A 17189-nucleotide genomic window follows, 5' to 3' on the forward strand; every position below is an offset into this window, starting at 1 on the left:
AGGAGTGACGCGCCAAGGCCCCTGACATGGGCTGAGGAGTGACGCGCCAAGGCCCCTGACATGGGCTGAGGAGTGACGCGCCAAGGCCCCGGAGATGGGCTGAGGAGTGACGTGCCAAGGCCCCTGACATGGGCTGAGGAGTGACGCGCCAAGGCCCCTGAGATGGGCTGAGGAGTGACGCGCCAAGGCCCCTGACATGGGCTGAGGAGTGACGCGCCAAGGACGTCTACTGGGGCCAGGAGCCAATGAGGCGGCGTCATTACTGTCCTGCACGTGGTGGGATCCCGCACCCAAGCCAGTCATCAGGGGCCAGTGCTGGCAGTCTCAGGAGTCAGATGGCAAGGAACGGGGGCAGCAGATACCAGGGGGGATGAAGGGACGGTAACCCCTGGACAGGCACTGCCTGCACTAACCGGCCGGTGGGGGTCGTCCGCTATTTAAACTTCACAAACCTGCCCCCTCCCCTTCCCGCGTTGGGCTGCTCCTCACCTGTGAGCCCGTCATCACGTACAAGTACCGCTTACTGCTGTCCAAGATCAGGTCAGCATTCACAGGTGAGCCGGGATCCACAGGCACCGTGCCATACACATCTCCAGTGGTGGATGTGACGTACACCTGAAAGAGGAAAAGAAAGTGTCATGGGGGGCCAGTTGGGGAGAGACATGGTGAGAGGCGGAGTGACATGCTTACAGAGGCTCAGTCAGAGACAGACAGGGAGGGAGGGAGAGGTGCTAACAGAGGCATGCACAAAAGGGAGAGTCACAAAATGGGAGAAAGAGACCAGAGTGTCAGAGAGCGAAGCATGGAGAAGGTCTCAGAGTAGCAATAAGCAACAGAACAGAGCAAGTGTAAACAGCAGGGATCTGGGGAAAGGCAGACTCTACAGCTCAACATTTTATCACAAGTCATATTGGTTTATGGCGCTTCTCTGGCTCCTGATCTCATCAGATGCATCTTACCTTGATTTTCTCCCGATGACAAGGCCGCCACCTCTGGTTAGCTGTACCGCGGGGGGGGGGGGGGGGGGGGCATTTGAACCTGTGACCATGAGGTCAAACACATGCTGTTACCGTGGACACATTAGTCCATTAAGCCACCAGACCCGAGGAGTCCAGCGAGTGACTTCGCCACAGCACGGGAGTGACAACGGTCCCACTTGGACTGCTTGTGTCTGTGGCACGATGTGTCCTTTCACTTGATCGTCGACAAGCCCGTAGATGGCAACCTGGAACGGGAATCAGCCTGCAGCTTGGAAGAGACCATCCCTAGCATGTTGGGCTCCGCAAAGTATAGTTCTACCTTCTGCACCCCGATGGCCTTCGGTGCACCAGAGAGCATTTCTCACAAAACTTATTTTTCTGCAGCTGGTGGATGCACTTTCCTTATATAGGATGTTCTCCACACTTCCTGCAGCCCATCTTGCACACTTACATACATGTTGCTGCTTGGGCAAATCATGTGCAAGTTGTTGGGCACGACTGCAGTGCAGATTATCTGCCATGCTTACCATTTGCAATCTCAGTTTCTTAGCTATGCTTACACCCTAGGGCTTGTGTGGAGTACTAGGACTTGTGCAGGTGATGGTGTGCACCTTTACTTACACAGGGCGGCCAGCACCTATCCTGTGCAGGCTGGCTCACACACTCCAATGCATGCTCTTGGGGGCATTTAACATGTGCAACCTGTTGGACGGGCTTGCGGTGGGCAGATGGTCTGTCCCGCTTACTGTTCACTAAGCATGCTTGCCTCTTGCACCTACTCCATACAGAAGGTTTGGTGCAGTTATCTTGTTCAAGATCTCAAGTTCACTATCCTGTGTAGATTGTCAGAACACTTTCTGGTGGTTGTACAGCTTTCTCACCTTCTACAGGTGTCAGGCACACTTATCAGGGCGTGTGGAACATTTATCGTGTGCAAGTTGTTGACTACACAAACGAGAGGTGGGCGAGCCAACAAGTGTACCGGGAGAGCCGAGCCGAGCCAAGGGTCTGCCTCGGCTCTTAGAGCCCGTGCACGAGCCAAGCCCTGACGATATTTGCTATGTAAATCATACAACAATACATCACATAAAGTTTGATAAAATCTCTTCAAAATTCAAAAATGTGCATTTCTTTACCATGTGGAAGCTTTGCCAATATTAGGGCTCTTTACAGCACGGCACCGAGAAGCACATATGAAAAGGGATGGTTTTGTGCAATGGGTGATCTGGACTCATATTTGGTTTCATGATCAATAATGAAGAACAGAGTTTTTCCAAAATAAAATATTTGCCTAAAATCACACAACTTATGTGGGGAAGCCACGATTCATCCAGGTTTTCCGTTTTTTCTTTGTGCTAACCAGCCAGTAAACGGGTATCTATTTGTCTTTCCTCATGTTGACGTTTTATTTTGACCTCCTAGTGCATTTTTCTGCAGTTTTGGAAATGTAAAGCAAACTCAATCCGAAGGTATTGGAGCATTTTTATGAACACCAGTTACATTACACAAGATCACATGCATTGTTTATTGGCATGGGGATATTAAGTGATTGGCCCAGAATCAAAGGCTGTTGAGCCGATGCAGAGACTCAAACCTGGTTGCTCAGTCAGCAGCTCTGACCGCGACGCCACATCCTGGTGCTGCTAGAGTGGCAGTCAGAAGCCATTTAAAACCTTGCTCGTTATGGACTCAAGATTCCAACAGGACCTTGGGCTGAGCCACAGCCAGACTTCGAGTTCCATCCTGTCTTGAACTTTCAGTGGCTCGCCCACCTTCAATACGAACCATACGCAAGTTGTCAAGAACGCTCATGCGCTGGCTGCTGGGCTTGCCAAACACTTGCAAGCTACCGAACATGCTAACCACTTTTAGGCAGCAGGGCAGAATAACCGTTAGCAAGTAGCTGGGTACGCTTACCATTAGCAGGCAGCCCGGGCATGCTAACCATTTGCAGGCAGCCCGGGCACGCTTACCAGTTGCAGACAGCCCAGGCACTCTTACCTTTTGCAGGCAGCCCGGGCACGCTAACCATTTGCAGGCAGCCCGGGCACGGTAACCATTTGCAGGCAGCCCGGGCACGCTAACCATGTGCAGGCAGCCCGGGCACGCTAACCATTTGCAGGCAGCCCGGGCACGCTAACCATTTGCAGGCAGCCCGGGCACGCTAACCATTTGCAGGCAGCCCGGGCACGCTAGCCATTTTAAGTCAAGTAAAGACAGAGGGATTTATTAATTGCACATATCACCCCAAGGTCTCATCGCGCTAGCGTAAACTCCATAAAGACTGGTGGTCAGATATACGGACAATATAGGTGGTCAAATAACCAGGTGGTTAATTCCCTGCGGAATAGCTTATGGTCAGCGATGGAGAGGAGATGTGATGGAGGCTTATTCCAGAAAGCAGGTGCAAGGAAGGAGAAAGATCGACCGCCGTTCCTGGCGGTGCGGATTCTGCAAGGGGTCAGGAGAAATTTAGTACTTGACCTAAGCGTCCTGCTCGGCTGATACCAGCTACGTTTTTTAGCAAAATAACTTGGCAGATTTCCATACATGTTCTTATGAACAAGACCGAGGATTTTGAAGTGGATTCGCTTCCTGATAGGAAGCCAATGAGTCTTTAGACTCGGCACCGATGGGGCTCTCGATGGACAGTTTAATACAAGTCTAGCAGCCGTATTTTGCAAGACTTGAAGCTTGGAATAGAGCTCCTCATTTATCGAGGCCAACAGGGCATTTCCATCGTCAATAAGACTTATGATTAGTCCCTGGACAAGTGGTTTCCTAGATTCGATGGGGACTCATTGAAAGATTTTGCGTAAATTACGCATAATGCCATAACAGATGCCGATTACGTGATTTATATGGCTTTTTGACAGCTGATTGTCGATCATCACTCCGAGGTTCAGCACCACGGGTTTGGGAGATGGACAGGGGCCCAAATTCTAAGGCCACCAGTCACTTACGTTAGCCTTACCAAAAAGAACGACCTCTATCTTACTTCCATTAAGTTGTAGGTGATTGTTACGCATCCAGTTGTCAATATGGGTCATGCAGTTTTTAAAATGGATCCTTTGTCTGTGGGATCGGGGCCTAGGGTAATTAATAACTGGGAGTCATCAGCATATGACACCACATCAAAACCGTAGGACCTGATCGCCCGGGCCATTTGCAGGCATCCGGGCACGCTAACCATTTGCAGGCATCCCGGCACGCTAAGCATTTGCAGGCAGCCGAAAACACTCAGTTTGTAGGCAGCCCGGCACCCTTACCGTTTGCAGGCAGCCCGGCACCCTTACCGTTTGCAGGCAGCCCGGCACCCTTACCGTTTGCAGGCAGCCCGGCACCCTTACCGTTTGCAGGCAGGCACGCTTACCATTTGCAGGCAGCCAGGCATGCTTACCAAATGTTGAACATGCTTACCATTTTTAGGCAGCTGGGCATTCTGACCACTTTCAGGCAGCCAAGCACGCTTTCTGTGTGCAGGCTGCCGGACATGCTAACTAACCACTTGCAGGCAGCCAGGCACGCTTACCATGTGCAGGTTGCCGGACATGCTAGTCACTTGCAGGCAGCCAGGCACGCTTACCATGTGCAGGTTGCCGGACATGCTAGCCAGTTGCAGGCAGCTGGGTATGCTTACCATTTGCAGGTTAGCTGGGTACGCTTACCATTTGCAGGCAGCCAGGCACATTTACCATTTGCAGGTACACTTACCATTTGCAGACAGCCCAGCAACCTCACCATTTGCAGGCAGCTGGGTACGCTCACTATTTGCAGGCAGCCCAGCACCCTTACAATTTGCAGGCAGCCGGGCACGCTTACAATTTGCATGTCAGCCGGGCACGCTTACCATTTGCAAACAGCTGGGTATACTTCCCATTTGAAGGCCGTCCAGCATGCTTATCATGTGTCGAACATGGTACCACTTGCAGGCAGCTGGGCATTCTTACAACTTGTACGCAGCTGAGCATGCTTTCCATGTGCAGTTTGCTGGACATGTTAACCACTTGCAGGCAGTCGGGACGCTTACCATGTGCAGGTTGCCGGATGTGCTAACCACTTGCAGGCAGCCAGGCACGCTTATGTTCAGGTTCTCAGGTACATGTACTACATACTGGTTGTTAGACGCTGTCACCATCTACAAATCACTTGGTGCAGTGCAAGTGGTAAGAAGTGCTTACCATCAGGGGGTCGTCTGGTGTGCCTGCATTGTGCAGGTTATGCGGTAAACTTACACTGGCAGAGTCACCTTCTACAGGTTGTCAAGCACTGTGACACTGTGCAGGTTCTGTGCACACTCGCCTACATGCTGCGCTCTGTGCTTACAGTGTACAAGTTTTAAGGCACGGTTACTGTGCGCAGCTTTTTATGTGCAGGTTGTTGGCACACTCCCCTTGTAGAAGCTGCCATGTGTGCTTAAGTGTAAGTTTGGGGGGTGCACTCACCATGCACAAGGTGCCATATGAACTTATGTATAGGTCATGGGGCACACTTGCATTGTACAAGCTGCACTACAAGCAGGACATGGTTCACACTCACCTTGTGCAGGCTGCTGCGTGTACTTACCATGGGCGTGTACGTCTACAGGAGCCAGACACTCACTCACCATGCGCGGGTTATCGGACGAGTATTACGTCTAAAGGAGGCAAAGACACTCACCGTCTGCAGGTTATTGGGTATACTTACCTTCTGCAGGTTACCAGGCGTGCATCACATCTGCAGGTGCCAGACACTCACTCACCTTGTGCAGGTTATCCGGCATGCATCACATCTGCAGGTGCCAGACACTCACTCACCATGTGCAGGTTATCGGGCGTGTATCATGTCCACAGGTACCTGACACTCACTCACCTTGTGCAGGCTGCCCTCCGTGTCTCCAAGAAAGGCGATGGTGTGGCCCCCTTCCTCCACCGCCGCCACGGCCGAGAGGCCAGGCACCCCTGCCAGCAGTGGCTGGGACACAAGTGGGGTCCGGCTGGCTATCGGACTTGGGGTGTGCTCCCCCCCACAGCTGTACGTCCTGGGTGAGTCCTGCAGGGAAAGGAGAACAGCGCTGAGAATGAGTGAGATGGTAAATATTATTTTAAAAGAGGACACACAGGTAACCTGTTTAAGATACAATTTGTGTAAAAGGACACCGTTTTTATTACATACAGTTTGCAGAAGAAGCACAAATGGAAAGGTGCCCCCGGGGAAAAGTTGTAGTCCATAGAGATCCAATAAAATATTGCAAAATATCCCTTTAATTATTTTCTTTTATTTTCAATCTATATATGTAAAGTGAACATTGGCTGGATGTTCACTTCACATGTATGGATTGAAAATAAAGAAAATAATTAAAGGGATATTTTGCAATATTTTATTGGATCTCTAGGGACTACAACTTTTCCCCGGGGGCACCTTTCCATTTGTGGATCTATTTATGTCTGCTGGTCAGTGGCATCAAACAACGGCAGGTACCGGGTAAGTAGTGGACGGGACCCTTAATTGTTGAAACTCAGTGAGGCGCGGTACCGGTCTGCCGTGGTTTATCAGTTTGCAAAAGAGGTGAGGTGTCCTATGGCGACTCTTGGTCATTCTCCCATCCTATATGTCTGGACATATAGCACCAATCTCACACATTGTACCTGTCACGTTTGTATGGTGTTGGGCCTCAGATATGTGCAATATATTCATATATTAACAGTTTTATTTATTCTCTAAAAATTAAAGAAGTCTTTGGGGAAAAAATGCACAGTGGACATGATTAACAGTAAGGTTGGGGAAGCTAGGAGAAGCACAACGTTCAGTCCCCGCCATCTTGAAGATCAGAGCTAGGTATATGCCCCCCTCCCACAGGAGTGTGGCATAAAAGAGGGTGTAGTCACCTCAGGTAAGGTGCCCATTGGCCCTACCAGCAACTCCCCTAAAATGCCCCCTAAATTTAGTATTTAGGTGGCTCCCCAGACCTATCCTGCAGATCTGCGATGACCTAAAAAGAAAGAAGACACCCTGCAGCAGAAGAAAAGACGACACCTGCCTTGGCCCTAGCTCTACTTGCCTGTGTCGTGCTTCGACAACCCGGCGACCTGTCTTGCAACAGTGACCTCTGAAACCCATGTGAGGACTGCTGTCTTCAATAAAGACTCCAATCTCCTGTGGACTCTAAAGACATAGGATCCAGGCGGATCTGCGCCCCCAGCTCACTCTGCACCCGACGCCCATGGCCCGAGGGGCTCACCTGTGTAGTGACCAGCTCCAGTAAGAAGACTCCGACGTTGAAAGGCACACATGCACCTGAAGCCCCTGGGCCTTGGTGAGCTGAACCGATGGTGCCCCTACGACCCCCTACATCCTAACTTACCTCTTCTGTTGTTGGTCTTCCTCCAGCGCCACGCCTGCAGCCTCTTTGCTGTCAGGAAGATCCTCATTGAAAAGCATTGGACGCCGGATGTTGAATTTGCACCCTGAACCCGGCCACCCCGGTGCCGCTGGTGGTGTATGCTTGGTGATACTTTGAGCCACCCCCACCCCCCCCTCCACCTGTGCTTAACTTAACCCCAAAAGCTTGGCCCCTGAAACCGATCTCCTTACCTGCAAGCAGCGTGGCTCTAGGCACCCCCTGTCTCCATTGGAAAGCATTGGATCGAACTCAGATTTTGACCTCTGCACCCTGGCCACCCCTGTGTGCTAGTTGTGCAGTTTTGGTACTGACCTGACCCCCGGCCCTTGCTGACTTTTGGCTCCTTAGACTGAGTTTTGAGTTAACCCATTGCGTGCTCATGATGCGCTCAGCTCGTCATGAGTCACAGTGGAGCTGTGCTCATGACTAGCTGAGCTCGTCATAACTACCGCGGCCCGCCCACGCGCGCTTGATTCCCTGCCTGTGTGGGAGAATTAATCAGTGGACGGGGTCGTGACGAGCTCAGCTCGTCATGAGCACAGCTCCACTGTGAGTCATGACAAGCTCAGCTCGTCACGAGCACAGCGGCACTGCGCCACCCCCCCGCACCACGGGGGAATTACATCCGCAGGGAAGGGGTTAAACACTTACCTGTAGAACCGCAATATTTTTTCCCCCTTAGGTTAACATTGGACTGTATGAAAAAGTTTTTAAGTGCGGATGTTTCTCAAAGTGAAAAGTATTTTTAATTAAAAACATACTTACCTGATTACAAAGGCGTGGGTCTTTAAATAAAGCACTAAGTGTAATTTTATAAAATTGGTCTGGATCTCCTTCTTGAATCAGGTGTACATTATTGATTCCCGTTTAGCAGTAAATGTCCTACGCTCCTCTGTGCTAGGCCTAAGGCTCCTCGCCCACACTACCACTAATCGAGCACTTTGGTTTTTACATAGAGCCCTGTACACTTTTGGGGAACCCCTGGACTCTGCAATATCATATAAAGACCCAGCTTCCTACATGTGCTGTTAGAGGACTGGTTTTGTTTCTAGGATATTCCACATGCCTGTCCTGAGTGTGCAGCCTCTAGGGTGCAGGGGTGCTGAAGTCAGCATGTGTGACCTTGGGCAGCTAGAGGCAGTAAGGGAATCCTCCGTCTCAGATCAGGCGGGGTAGGGCGTGGTGTGTGTGAGCAGCACCTGGGACTTCACTTGAAAAAGGACATCTTTAGTGAGGGTGATGCCCCAGGGAGCCGTGCGCAGCCAGAGAACAAAAGCACATCCTGGGTCCCAGCGCCTCGGCTTCGATGCGCAGTCAGCTTGTGTTACCTGCCCCAGATACTCAACAAATAGGAGGACATGTTTGTGAGAATAGTGATCGCTGGGAGCTTCCGGTGTGTATTCCAAAGGGTGTGCCCCTGGCATCAGGGCGCGGCAGCCTCACCCTCTCATACAGAGGAGGGAATTCTCTGGGGAAACAAGGACATTACCAGCTAGGTGGGGGGTGGGGGCTAAGAGACCTGCACAGTTCATAGCACGTCCGCCTGACAGCAGGCTAGCAAAGGGAATGTAGGCCAGTCAGCAACAGCCGGACAGGCCTAGAGGCAGAGTGAGAACCGGAGCAGGACTGACTGCACAACCGGACTAGCCTGCGGGCAAAATGAGAGAATAAAGTCCGACTGGCCTACAGCAAAAGTGAGACTAGTGGCGGCTCCTCCACTAAGGAGGAGGTGCCTCGCCCCACTGCCTTCAAACAGCAAAAGAAAGGAAAAAATAAAATGATAATAATGTAATGTTATCATCATTTTATTTCATCCTCCTGCTGCGGCGGCTGCGTGAGGTGGCAGGGCGAGGCGGCAGGGCAGGGCTGCAGAGGAGGAGGGTACAACCCTCCTAAATGTGCAATGACTGTTTGGCTGGCCGGCCCTCTCGGGCTGCCCAAAACAGTCATATCCACTTTCAGTGTTCTCCATGCAGGCTGCATTACAGCCTGCGTGTAGAACATGCCCACACCACCAGCCCCTGGCTGAGCGCCGTGTCACAGTGCTCTGACCAATCACAATGCTGCAGCGTTGTGATTGGTCAGGGGAGCATGGCTGTGCTTCCTGTTCCGGGAGTCAGACGTAGGGGCAGAGACGCAGGAGCAGAGACGCAGAACCCGGCAACAAGTTACGTTTTAATATTTTTGTTTTCATTGTGACCCGCAACCGTCCCTTGCCCCATTGCGCGCGCCCCACCTCCTGTGAGCCGTGCCGGCCTCCACTGATAGTAACACTAGACTCGCATTGGCCTGCAGGAAGAGAAAGAGAACTACACTTGACTGGCCTACAACTTGAGAAGTGTAAAAAGAAACCGGTCCGTCTCCAACTGATGGTTCGGATGTTAACGGAATACCTCAAAGCCGACATTATTCCAGTAGGTTTACAGGTCAGGAATATTCCGGGAATCCTCACAGATAAACCGAAATATTTCAACAACTTTAGCTACATAGGCACAACGTGCTCAAGACATTGGCTAGTCCTGGGCATAGATATAGCAACAGAGACATTGTTAACACTCAACGAGGAGTTACTAGACATTGAGAAACAGATTAAGGAATCTAGTTCAATTGCTGAAAGCAAGAAACTGATGATCGATTCAGTACAGAAAACTGTGGATGATTTCCATAGAATTGAACAAAATAAAAAGTCCCTCAAAGTAAAAAAAGACATTAAAGCTTATTCTGTTGAACGTACTTACCCGTACTTACAGAAAGACTTCTATACTAATAGGACATACACGAATCCCCAAAACAGCAGACCTTGGGGGCGCTTTAACAAACGCAATACCTTAGTGGGTTTTTCAGACACTTCAGTGGAATCTTCCAATAATTCAGACTCTGGTGAAGGACCTAGCACTTCATCCAGGAACCAAACATTTTTAGGGAGAGGCCAAACAGAACAACCAAAACGGGGACGGGTCAAACGAGCACAGCGATGGTACAATCCTCTGGGGGAACGCCAGACCAGGCAGAAGTTCTACAAATGGTAAACCCTGATGCCTATATTGCCCCTACAATAACCACCATCCCCATTTTCAACCTATCAACACACAACTTCTCTGACTCTGAACTATCCATGCTCAATAAAGGCCTCTCCTTTGTCCCTACTACTCATCCAAACTTTTTTGAATTACATGCCGAATTACTCAGATTTTTTAGGCGTCTTCGCCTGCATGCTTATTTTCTTAATAACCCCACTCCTAACTCTACTTCCAACACACCGGTTCGCCCTCCATCTACCTTCTCCCCTACGGCTAACATGCTACCGGGTGAAATCATCACTTTTGAAAAAATGGTGCTTAAAGACCTCAATGCTCTCAAAGACAAGAAACAATTTATTCCATTTAATATATGTTAGAAGGTGGTTCTGACACTATGGGCCGCCCAGATTTTTTGATTACCTAATTGTTGAGCTTTTACTGTGGGGGAGCCTCATAAGTTGGGACTCATCCACAGTGAACTCAGGATGTAAGAGACTGCATGGGGATTTTACTGGTGTTCCCCTGGCTTGACCAGGCCACTGCGCAGCAGCTGGAGTAAGGGACACCGGGCTGGTTACATGCAGACACATGTGTACATGTGTGTGCACACGTGTACGGGCTGCGCAGGGGAGATTCCTAGCGTGTGCAGTCCAGGAGCAGCTACAAAGTGAATGGTGTGGCAGGATTTATGCAGTATTGGGTAGTGATATGGAATAGGCTTTATACGCTGGAAAGAAACATGCCAGGGAAAGTCAGTGTGTTTTACTGTGTTTTCACTTCATTATTTCCCTAAGGGAATGTAGGGCCCATGGCTAAATTAACTTCCACAAGGCCTACAGTTTCCAGACATGCATTAAAGTCCATTGTATTGGAGGTGAAAAGAAGTATTCTGCAGAGTCCAAAGTCATAGTTGTACTGCTTTTGGGTCATCCAGAACTGTCATATTTCTGTGAGCCAGCCAGGACCAGACCCAGTCTGAGGGCTGACTTCAGCTGGATGGATTGATATCCTTTCTTCCACAAGCTAGGGCCTCCTCTCCACGAAGAGAAGATGGGAGGGGCTACAGGCTCATCCATTAGCAGCTGTCACTGGGTGCCAGGCACCAGGCTGCACCAAGGAGGGATGGCAGTGTGGGCGAAAGGGGCTTCAGAGACACTGGATGACACCATTTTTAACAAACCCAAAGGCTGGACAAGAAGGAGGGAGCAGGGGCAGGGACGTAATGTGTCACTGTTTGATAGGACCAAGAGAGACTTCCTGCCAGCCCCCTACTCAACTTTTAAAAAGTGCTTGCACAGGAAGAGAAGCTCTCTGGGGTGTGTGCTCAGCTGAGGCTGAAGGCGCTGGAGCCTGGCACAATGGGCAGTTGGAAGGAGAGACCCCCTGACTGCCCCCAGGACCCTATCAGCACCAGAACAAGAGCCCAGGACTGGTGCACAGAAACAGGGGCCTCTGTGCAGGGACAAGAGGGGCCCAGACAGAGAGCCCGGCGAAAGGCTGGCACAGGGAGCCAGTGAAGACAGCACACTGCTGAATCTACGCTCTCAGAGTCCCAGAGGGCAGAGGAGAGTGTTCCCAGTGGCTGGGGCTGGTAAAGAGGAGCATGAAGTGCCCCATAATGCCTGGCCAGGCATTTGGAAATCTGACGTTTTGGTGCTTTGTGGCCACCAGAGGAGGGGGGTCACCCTCACTTGTGAAAAGGTGCAGGGGGAGCACAGTCTCCCCCTCCCTCCCCCCCCCCCAACACGAAGAAATCTGCCATTTTGGTGCCTGGTGGCCCCCAGTGGAGGGGGTCAACCTCATCTGGGAAAAGAGGTGCAGGGGGGCTGCAGGAGACCGCAGTCTCCCCCAGCATAAAGAACAGTCCACCCCTAAGTTTCACGGGGCATCTGAAAGAATAACCCCTCAAGGGCTCAGCAGAAGGGCTGAGTTGGAGATGTCTGGAGAAGGGCATCCTCTGGAGGTGAAGTGGTGTAATTGCACCGAAATGCATTTACTATTGGTTATTTCTTTTTAGGTGGACTGAAAGTCACATGTGTAAAGTGAAGTACCTGTGTAAGGTGATGCTAAGCTAAATGGAGTTATGTTGCTGGACCTTCCTGCTAGGGGGTCTGGCTGTATTTACGTAATCCCATGCTTTTACCTGGGATTCCTTTTAACGTGAAGAGGCACTGCAGGAGAAGTGTAGTTGCCAGGAGTACTTCTTTTGAAGGGACTGTAAGGCACATGTGTAAGGAGATGTCATAAGCCAAGAGGGGCTATGTTGCCAGACAGTCCTGCTAGGGTGTCTGGCTGTATATGCGCAATCCTGTGATTTCATCTGTGATGCCCTTAGGGGCTGTAATTGCAATGCATTCAAATGATCAACCAAGGTGATGAGTACTGTCATTCTAAAGTGTGCGTAAACATAGATTCTTGCTGCTGCGCTTAGGTGAAGACCCCAGACTGCTAGCCCTTAAGATATAGAGGTGCATACTTTATGGTCAGTAGGAGATGCTCAGTCAGGGTCATGTGTCACCAAGGCAGGTTTACCCCTTTTTAATGCTTGAGGTAATGGGTTGGGTCGTCACTGGGATGGTGCCAGTGCGCAGGGCCCTCGCTCCAGGTTATGTTCAACTAACTGCATTGGGGGCAAGTTGATGTGCCTACATGGGAGTGGTGGTACTCAACTCCACCCCCCCGCGGGAGGGGTGGAGATGTTATGCAATGTCACAAATAAATTCCAACAGCTTATGTATATTTGTAAATTGGTGCATAGTATTGAGTAGTGGGTGTGTTTAATAAATGTACTCTTACTTTTATAAAGCAAAGTACAGACTGGACAATCAATTATTGAGTGTTATTTTTGTGCACCTGCAAATGGCGATTACTAGCCCACACCACCTCCCTTGAGTAAGCCTCAGACTGCTCTGCAACGCTACCCTCAGAGAGTCAGGTGCTATAATTGGGTGTTTGGTTCCTAGTGAAGGACAAATGTAGTCATGTTATTTGTGCAGGCCTCACAGATGCTGCCTCGTTTTCCAACAATATAACAACGAAAAAAAGGCCATCGATACTTTGAAAGATAACTCCCTTATCATCAAATCAGCAGATACGGGTGGCGTCATTGTCTTACAAGAGTTAGACTCCTACAAAGCGGAGATATTACGTCAACTCCAGACTACAGACCACTACTGTAGGCTGCCTAGGGACCCTACTAAGGTACTACAGGCCCTTATTCTACAAATCACCACTGAAGCTAAAGATGATGGTTTCCTTAGCTATAAAGAATTCCAATTTCTTAATACTAAGTCTCCTAGATTACCAGTTATTTACACATTACCTAAGATTCATAAACACTAGACTACTCCACCAGGCCGCCCTATCGTTTCTGGTTGTGGTTCCATACTGGAACCCCTTGGTCAATATGTCAACTTCTTCATTAAGGATTTTGTACCCGAAACCCAATGTTATGTCAGGGACAGCATGGATATGATTATTTTGGTTGAACAGCATCCATTTAACACCACTGAGGATTTACTCTGCACTCTGGATGTTGAATCACTGTATACTAAGATCCCACAGGCCTTTGCCCTTACAGTTATTCAACTTACTCTGGACTTAAGACCCAGACCCCATACAGTTCCTACATTATTTATTCTGAAATTGCTGGAACTTTGACTCGTAACTTCTTCCGTTTTGATGATGAATTTTTTCAACAGGTGAAGGGCACTTCGATGGGTGCAGTTTTTGCCCCGAATCTGGCCACTCTCTGTATGGATTTTCTGGAAACCACTATCATCTTGACACCCGCCAACCCCTTTTACTCTGGGGAGAAACTATGGCGTCGATACATTGACGACGTGTTTCTAATCTGGCATGACAATGAGGGCACACTTAATAGTTTTTTACACTGGCGTAACAATAATTGTTTGGGACTACAGTTTACACTCTCCACTGACCGGTTTGCCATTCCTTTTCTTGATCTCACCATATATCACTCCAACGGTGTACTCCTCACCAAACTGTACAGAAAACCTACTGCGATACGAGCGTAACCACCCCAGGGCTCTGAGGGACGCTCTACCTTATTCCCAGTTCTTGCGGATCAGACGCAATTGTTTTTGTAAGGAGGACTACTTCTTAGAGGCTTCTGTTCTTTCGGAAAAACGTAAAACCCGTGGCTACCCAAAGCGGCTTGTTCGCAATGCCCAGAAACGTGCCTGGTACTGCCCCAGAGAAGTCCTGCTCTCACCAACACCCAAAAAAGATATGGGAAGGATAGTCTGCGTAACCACTTTCTCCACAATCTCTAACCCAATTCGCAAGTCTATCCTCAAACATTGGCCCACATTAAATGTTGGTACCTTGAATTTGGAACGCCCCATGTTCGCCTTTAAAAAGAATCGCAATTTTAAAGACCATCTAGTGAGAGCCGCAATTCCCAAGACAGCACCTCCACTCACATTGGATGCACACTGGGGTCTGGCTCCTCTGACTGGGCATGTTAAATGTGGCAACTGCAACATGTGCGAATGTACAATGGAAGGTAAAACTTTTTCTTTTGACAACGTTGTTATTAAGTCTAATGGTTTTTCTAAATGTAACACTTGCAACGTAATCTATCCGATTCAATGCCCTTGTCATAAGAACTATATTGGCCAGACCACTCAGAAAATCAAAACAAGAATTGGACAACATCGCAGTAGGATCCGATGCAATGTACAAAATGCGCCACTGGTCGAACATTTTAATCATGCCGGCCACCAGGATAACGAGATCAAGTGGACTGTACTAAGAACCATCAAGTTACCACCGAGGGGTGCTTACTTAGCTCAGATCCTAAACAAAGAGGAGCTCAAGCTCATTATTCGTTTGGACACAATACAGAATGACCTCAACACAAATGAGGATTGGATGACCTTAATCTGAATTCTGATCTTATTGTCGTTTCAATGGTTAGCCTTCTGAATTGTTTTTCTGTTACTACATGTACCTCCTGCAAATCCATCCAATGTTGTTTTTAATGCTCCCAGTACTGTTTTACATACAATCCACTGATGTTACTGCCTTGTTTCCTACCGCCCCCACTGACCCAATATGGCCGCCACATAGTCCTTCTATCCTTCGGCTAGCGCGCTGTATTAACGTAATGAACGTGATTCATCACGTGACCACACACTTTCCTTATCCTAGACACTCGCGGGCTCCACTTCACCGGCGATCGAGCTAGTCACTTGCACTGAGGTAAGCAAATGCCTTCCGCGGCTGAGCTCCCCCACACCAACCCTTTCACATCTACCCTCACCACCCCTCTCCCTTCTTAGGCAATCTTGCAACCGACAAGCTGCCTTCCCACTACGTGGACGCCTAGATCTACTTCATCGGCGCCGCCTTCCCAATAATTGCCGTAATTCCCCGTGGTCTTGCTCATTCCGTAGGACCTTCGGTAAGTAAATGTTATTCATCACGGTTCCTTATCCGCCCCCCTACCCCTTCTAACCTCATCCTTCCTTCCTTAGGCACAATCATTACCCGCTGATCCTCCACATTCCTCGCTTCCAATTGGGTTGGCCGAGTTCCCTGGAACACGTTGGTTATTCCAGCCACTTGCACTCGGTAAATTCATATTCAATCATCGTAACTATTACCGTACTCATTCCATCACTATGTCCTAGTTCGGTACCTTCACTCAGCATTCCCCACCTTTTGACACCTATGATCCTTCATCACGCGCTACGATAACGGCTCTCACTCTTTTCCAATCATGCTCGCGGCTAGAACGCACTTTTTTGTTAATTATCCTCACCCACGGTTCTCCGTCACGCGCCACGGCTTTGGATTTCACTTTAAATTTGACCACAATTGCTTATAAGAACGTACAGGCATGAAGTTATTCTTAACCCTTATCTTCATTGTTACCTTGAGGCCATTATGACAATAACGATGCACTGGTTCTCCCTGATTCATGCCTTTCGTTTTTGTTGACATCCTTACTGTTGTTCTCTCTGATATGCTCTGCACTATCTGACTTGGTACTTTCAACGACTCTGGTTGATATACTGTTCCCCTTCGTGTGATGTGACTAATGTTTTTCTTCCTGCCTCTCTCTCGCTTTTTCCATTTTTACAGGCAGTGCGCCCTCAGGCTTGTTATTAATTTGTCCTGATGATGATCTATATATTCCATAAATAGATCGAAACGTCGTCGACCAGCTAAACGGAATGCATGTTAAACACATGTGTTAAAAATTGTGCATGTCTGTTTATCGTCTAAAAAGCTTGCCCCTCTATTTATCGGCGATAAGCCTGTTTTTGTTTAGCCTGAAAAATGTTTACTAACTTGTGATTGTCTTTACGTGTTTTGTTTGTTGAAAGACACAGGACTATGTCCCACTCTATTCTGTTTCTCATTTTATTCATTGCGTATATCATTAAATTCATATGTCCGGCTGGACATTTCAAAGCAATATAGTGCCGATTCTGGTCTATATTTGTTATTCATGTTTTTGAAGGACCATTTGTTTTTCTGAAACAGGAAAAGTGAGAGCACTACACCCCAACTGGCCTACAGGAAGAGTGAGAACACTGGAGCCGGACTGGCCTACAAGAAACGTGGGAGAACTACATGCCAACTGGTTAACAAGAAGAGGGATAACAACATTCCACCTGGCCTACAGGGAGAGAGAGGAATATGCTACTTACCAGTATGCATCTGTTCTTGGCATGTAGAGCTGCAGAGTCACACACTGAGGATAAGATCGCCATCTGATGTTGGGCTCGGATGATTGCAGGTTGTTGTTGTCTTCGGAAGAAGCCTTTGGTCACG

General features: G+C 49.1%; 1 protein-coding gene across 7 annotated transcripts in view; it reads right to left on the reverse strand.

Moving 5' to 3' along the window:
- The window catches only part of PLXNB3 (plexin B3), a 394300-nt gene that overhangs the window by 132695 nt on the left and 244416 nt on the right, over positions 1 to 17189 (reverse strand). For all 7 annotated transcript variants that reach the window (XM_085629786.1, XM_085629789.1, XM_085629790.1 and 4 more), the window contains 2 exons: positions 5832 to 6011; positions 490 to 615 (listed from right to left, as the gene is read on the reverse strand). In XM_085629786.1, the coding sequence (XP_085485912.1) occupies positions 490 to 615; positions 5832 to 6011 (306 nt within the window). The remainder of the gene's footprint in view (positions 1 to 489; positions 616 to 5831; positions 6012 to 17189) is intronic.

The sequence above is a fragment of the Triturus cristatus genome, chromosome 10, assembly GCF_964204655.1.
Source record: "Triturus cristatus chromosome 10, aTriCri1.1, whole genome shotgun sequence".
NCBI classification, from domain to species: domain Eukaryota; kingdom Metazoa; phylum Chordata; class Amphibia; order Caudata; family Salamandridae; genus Triturus; species Triturus cristatus.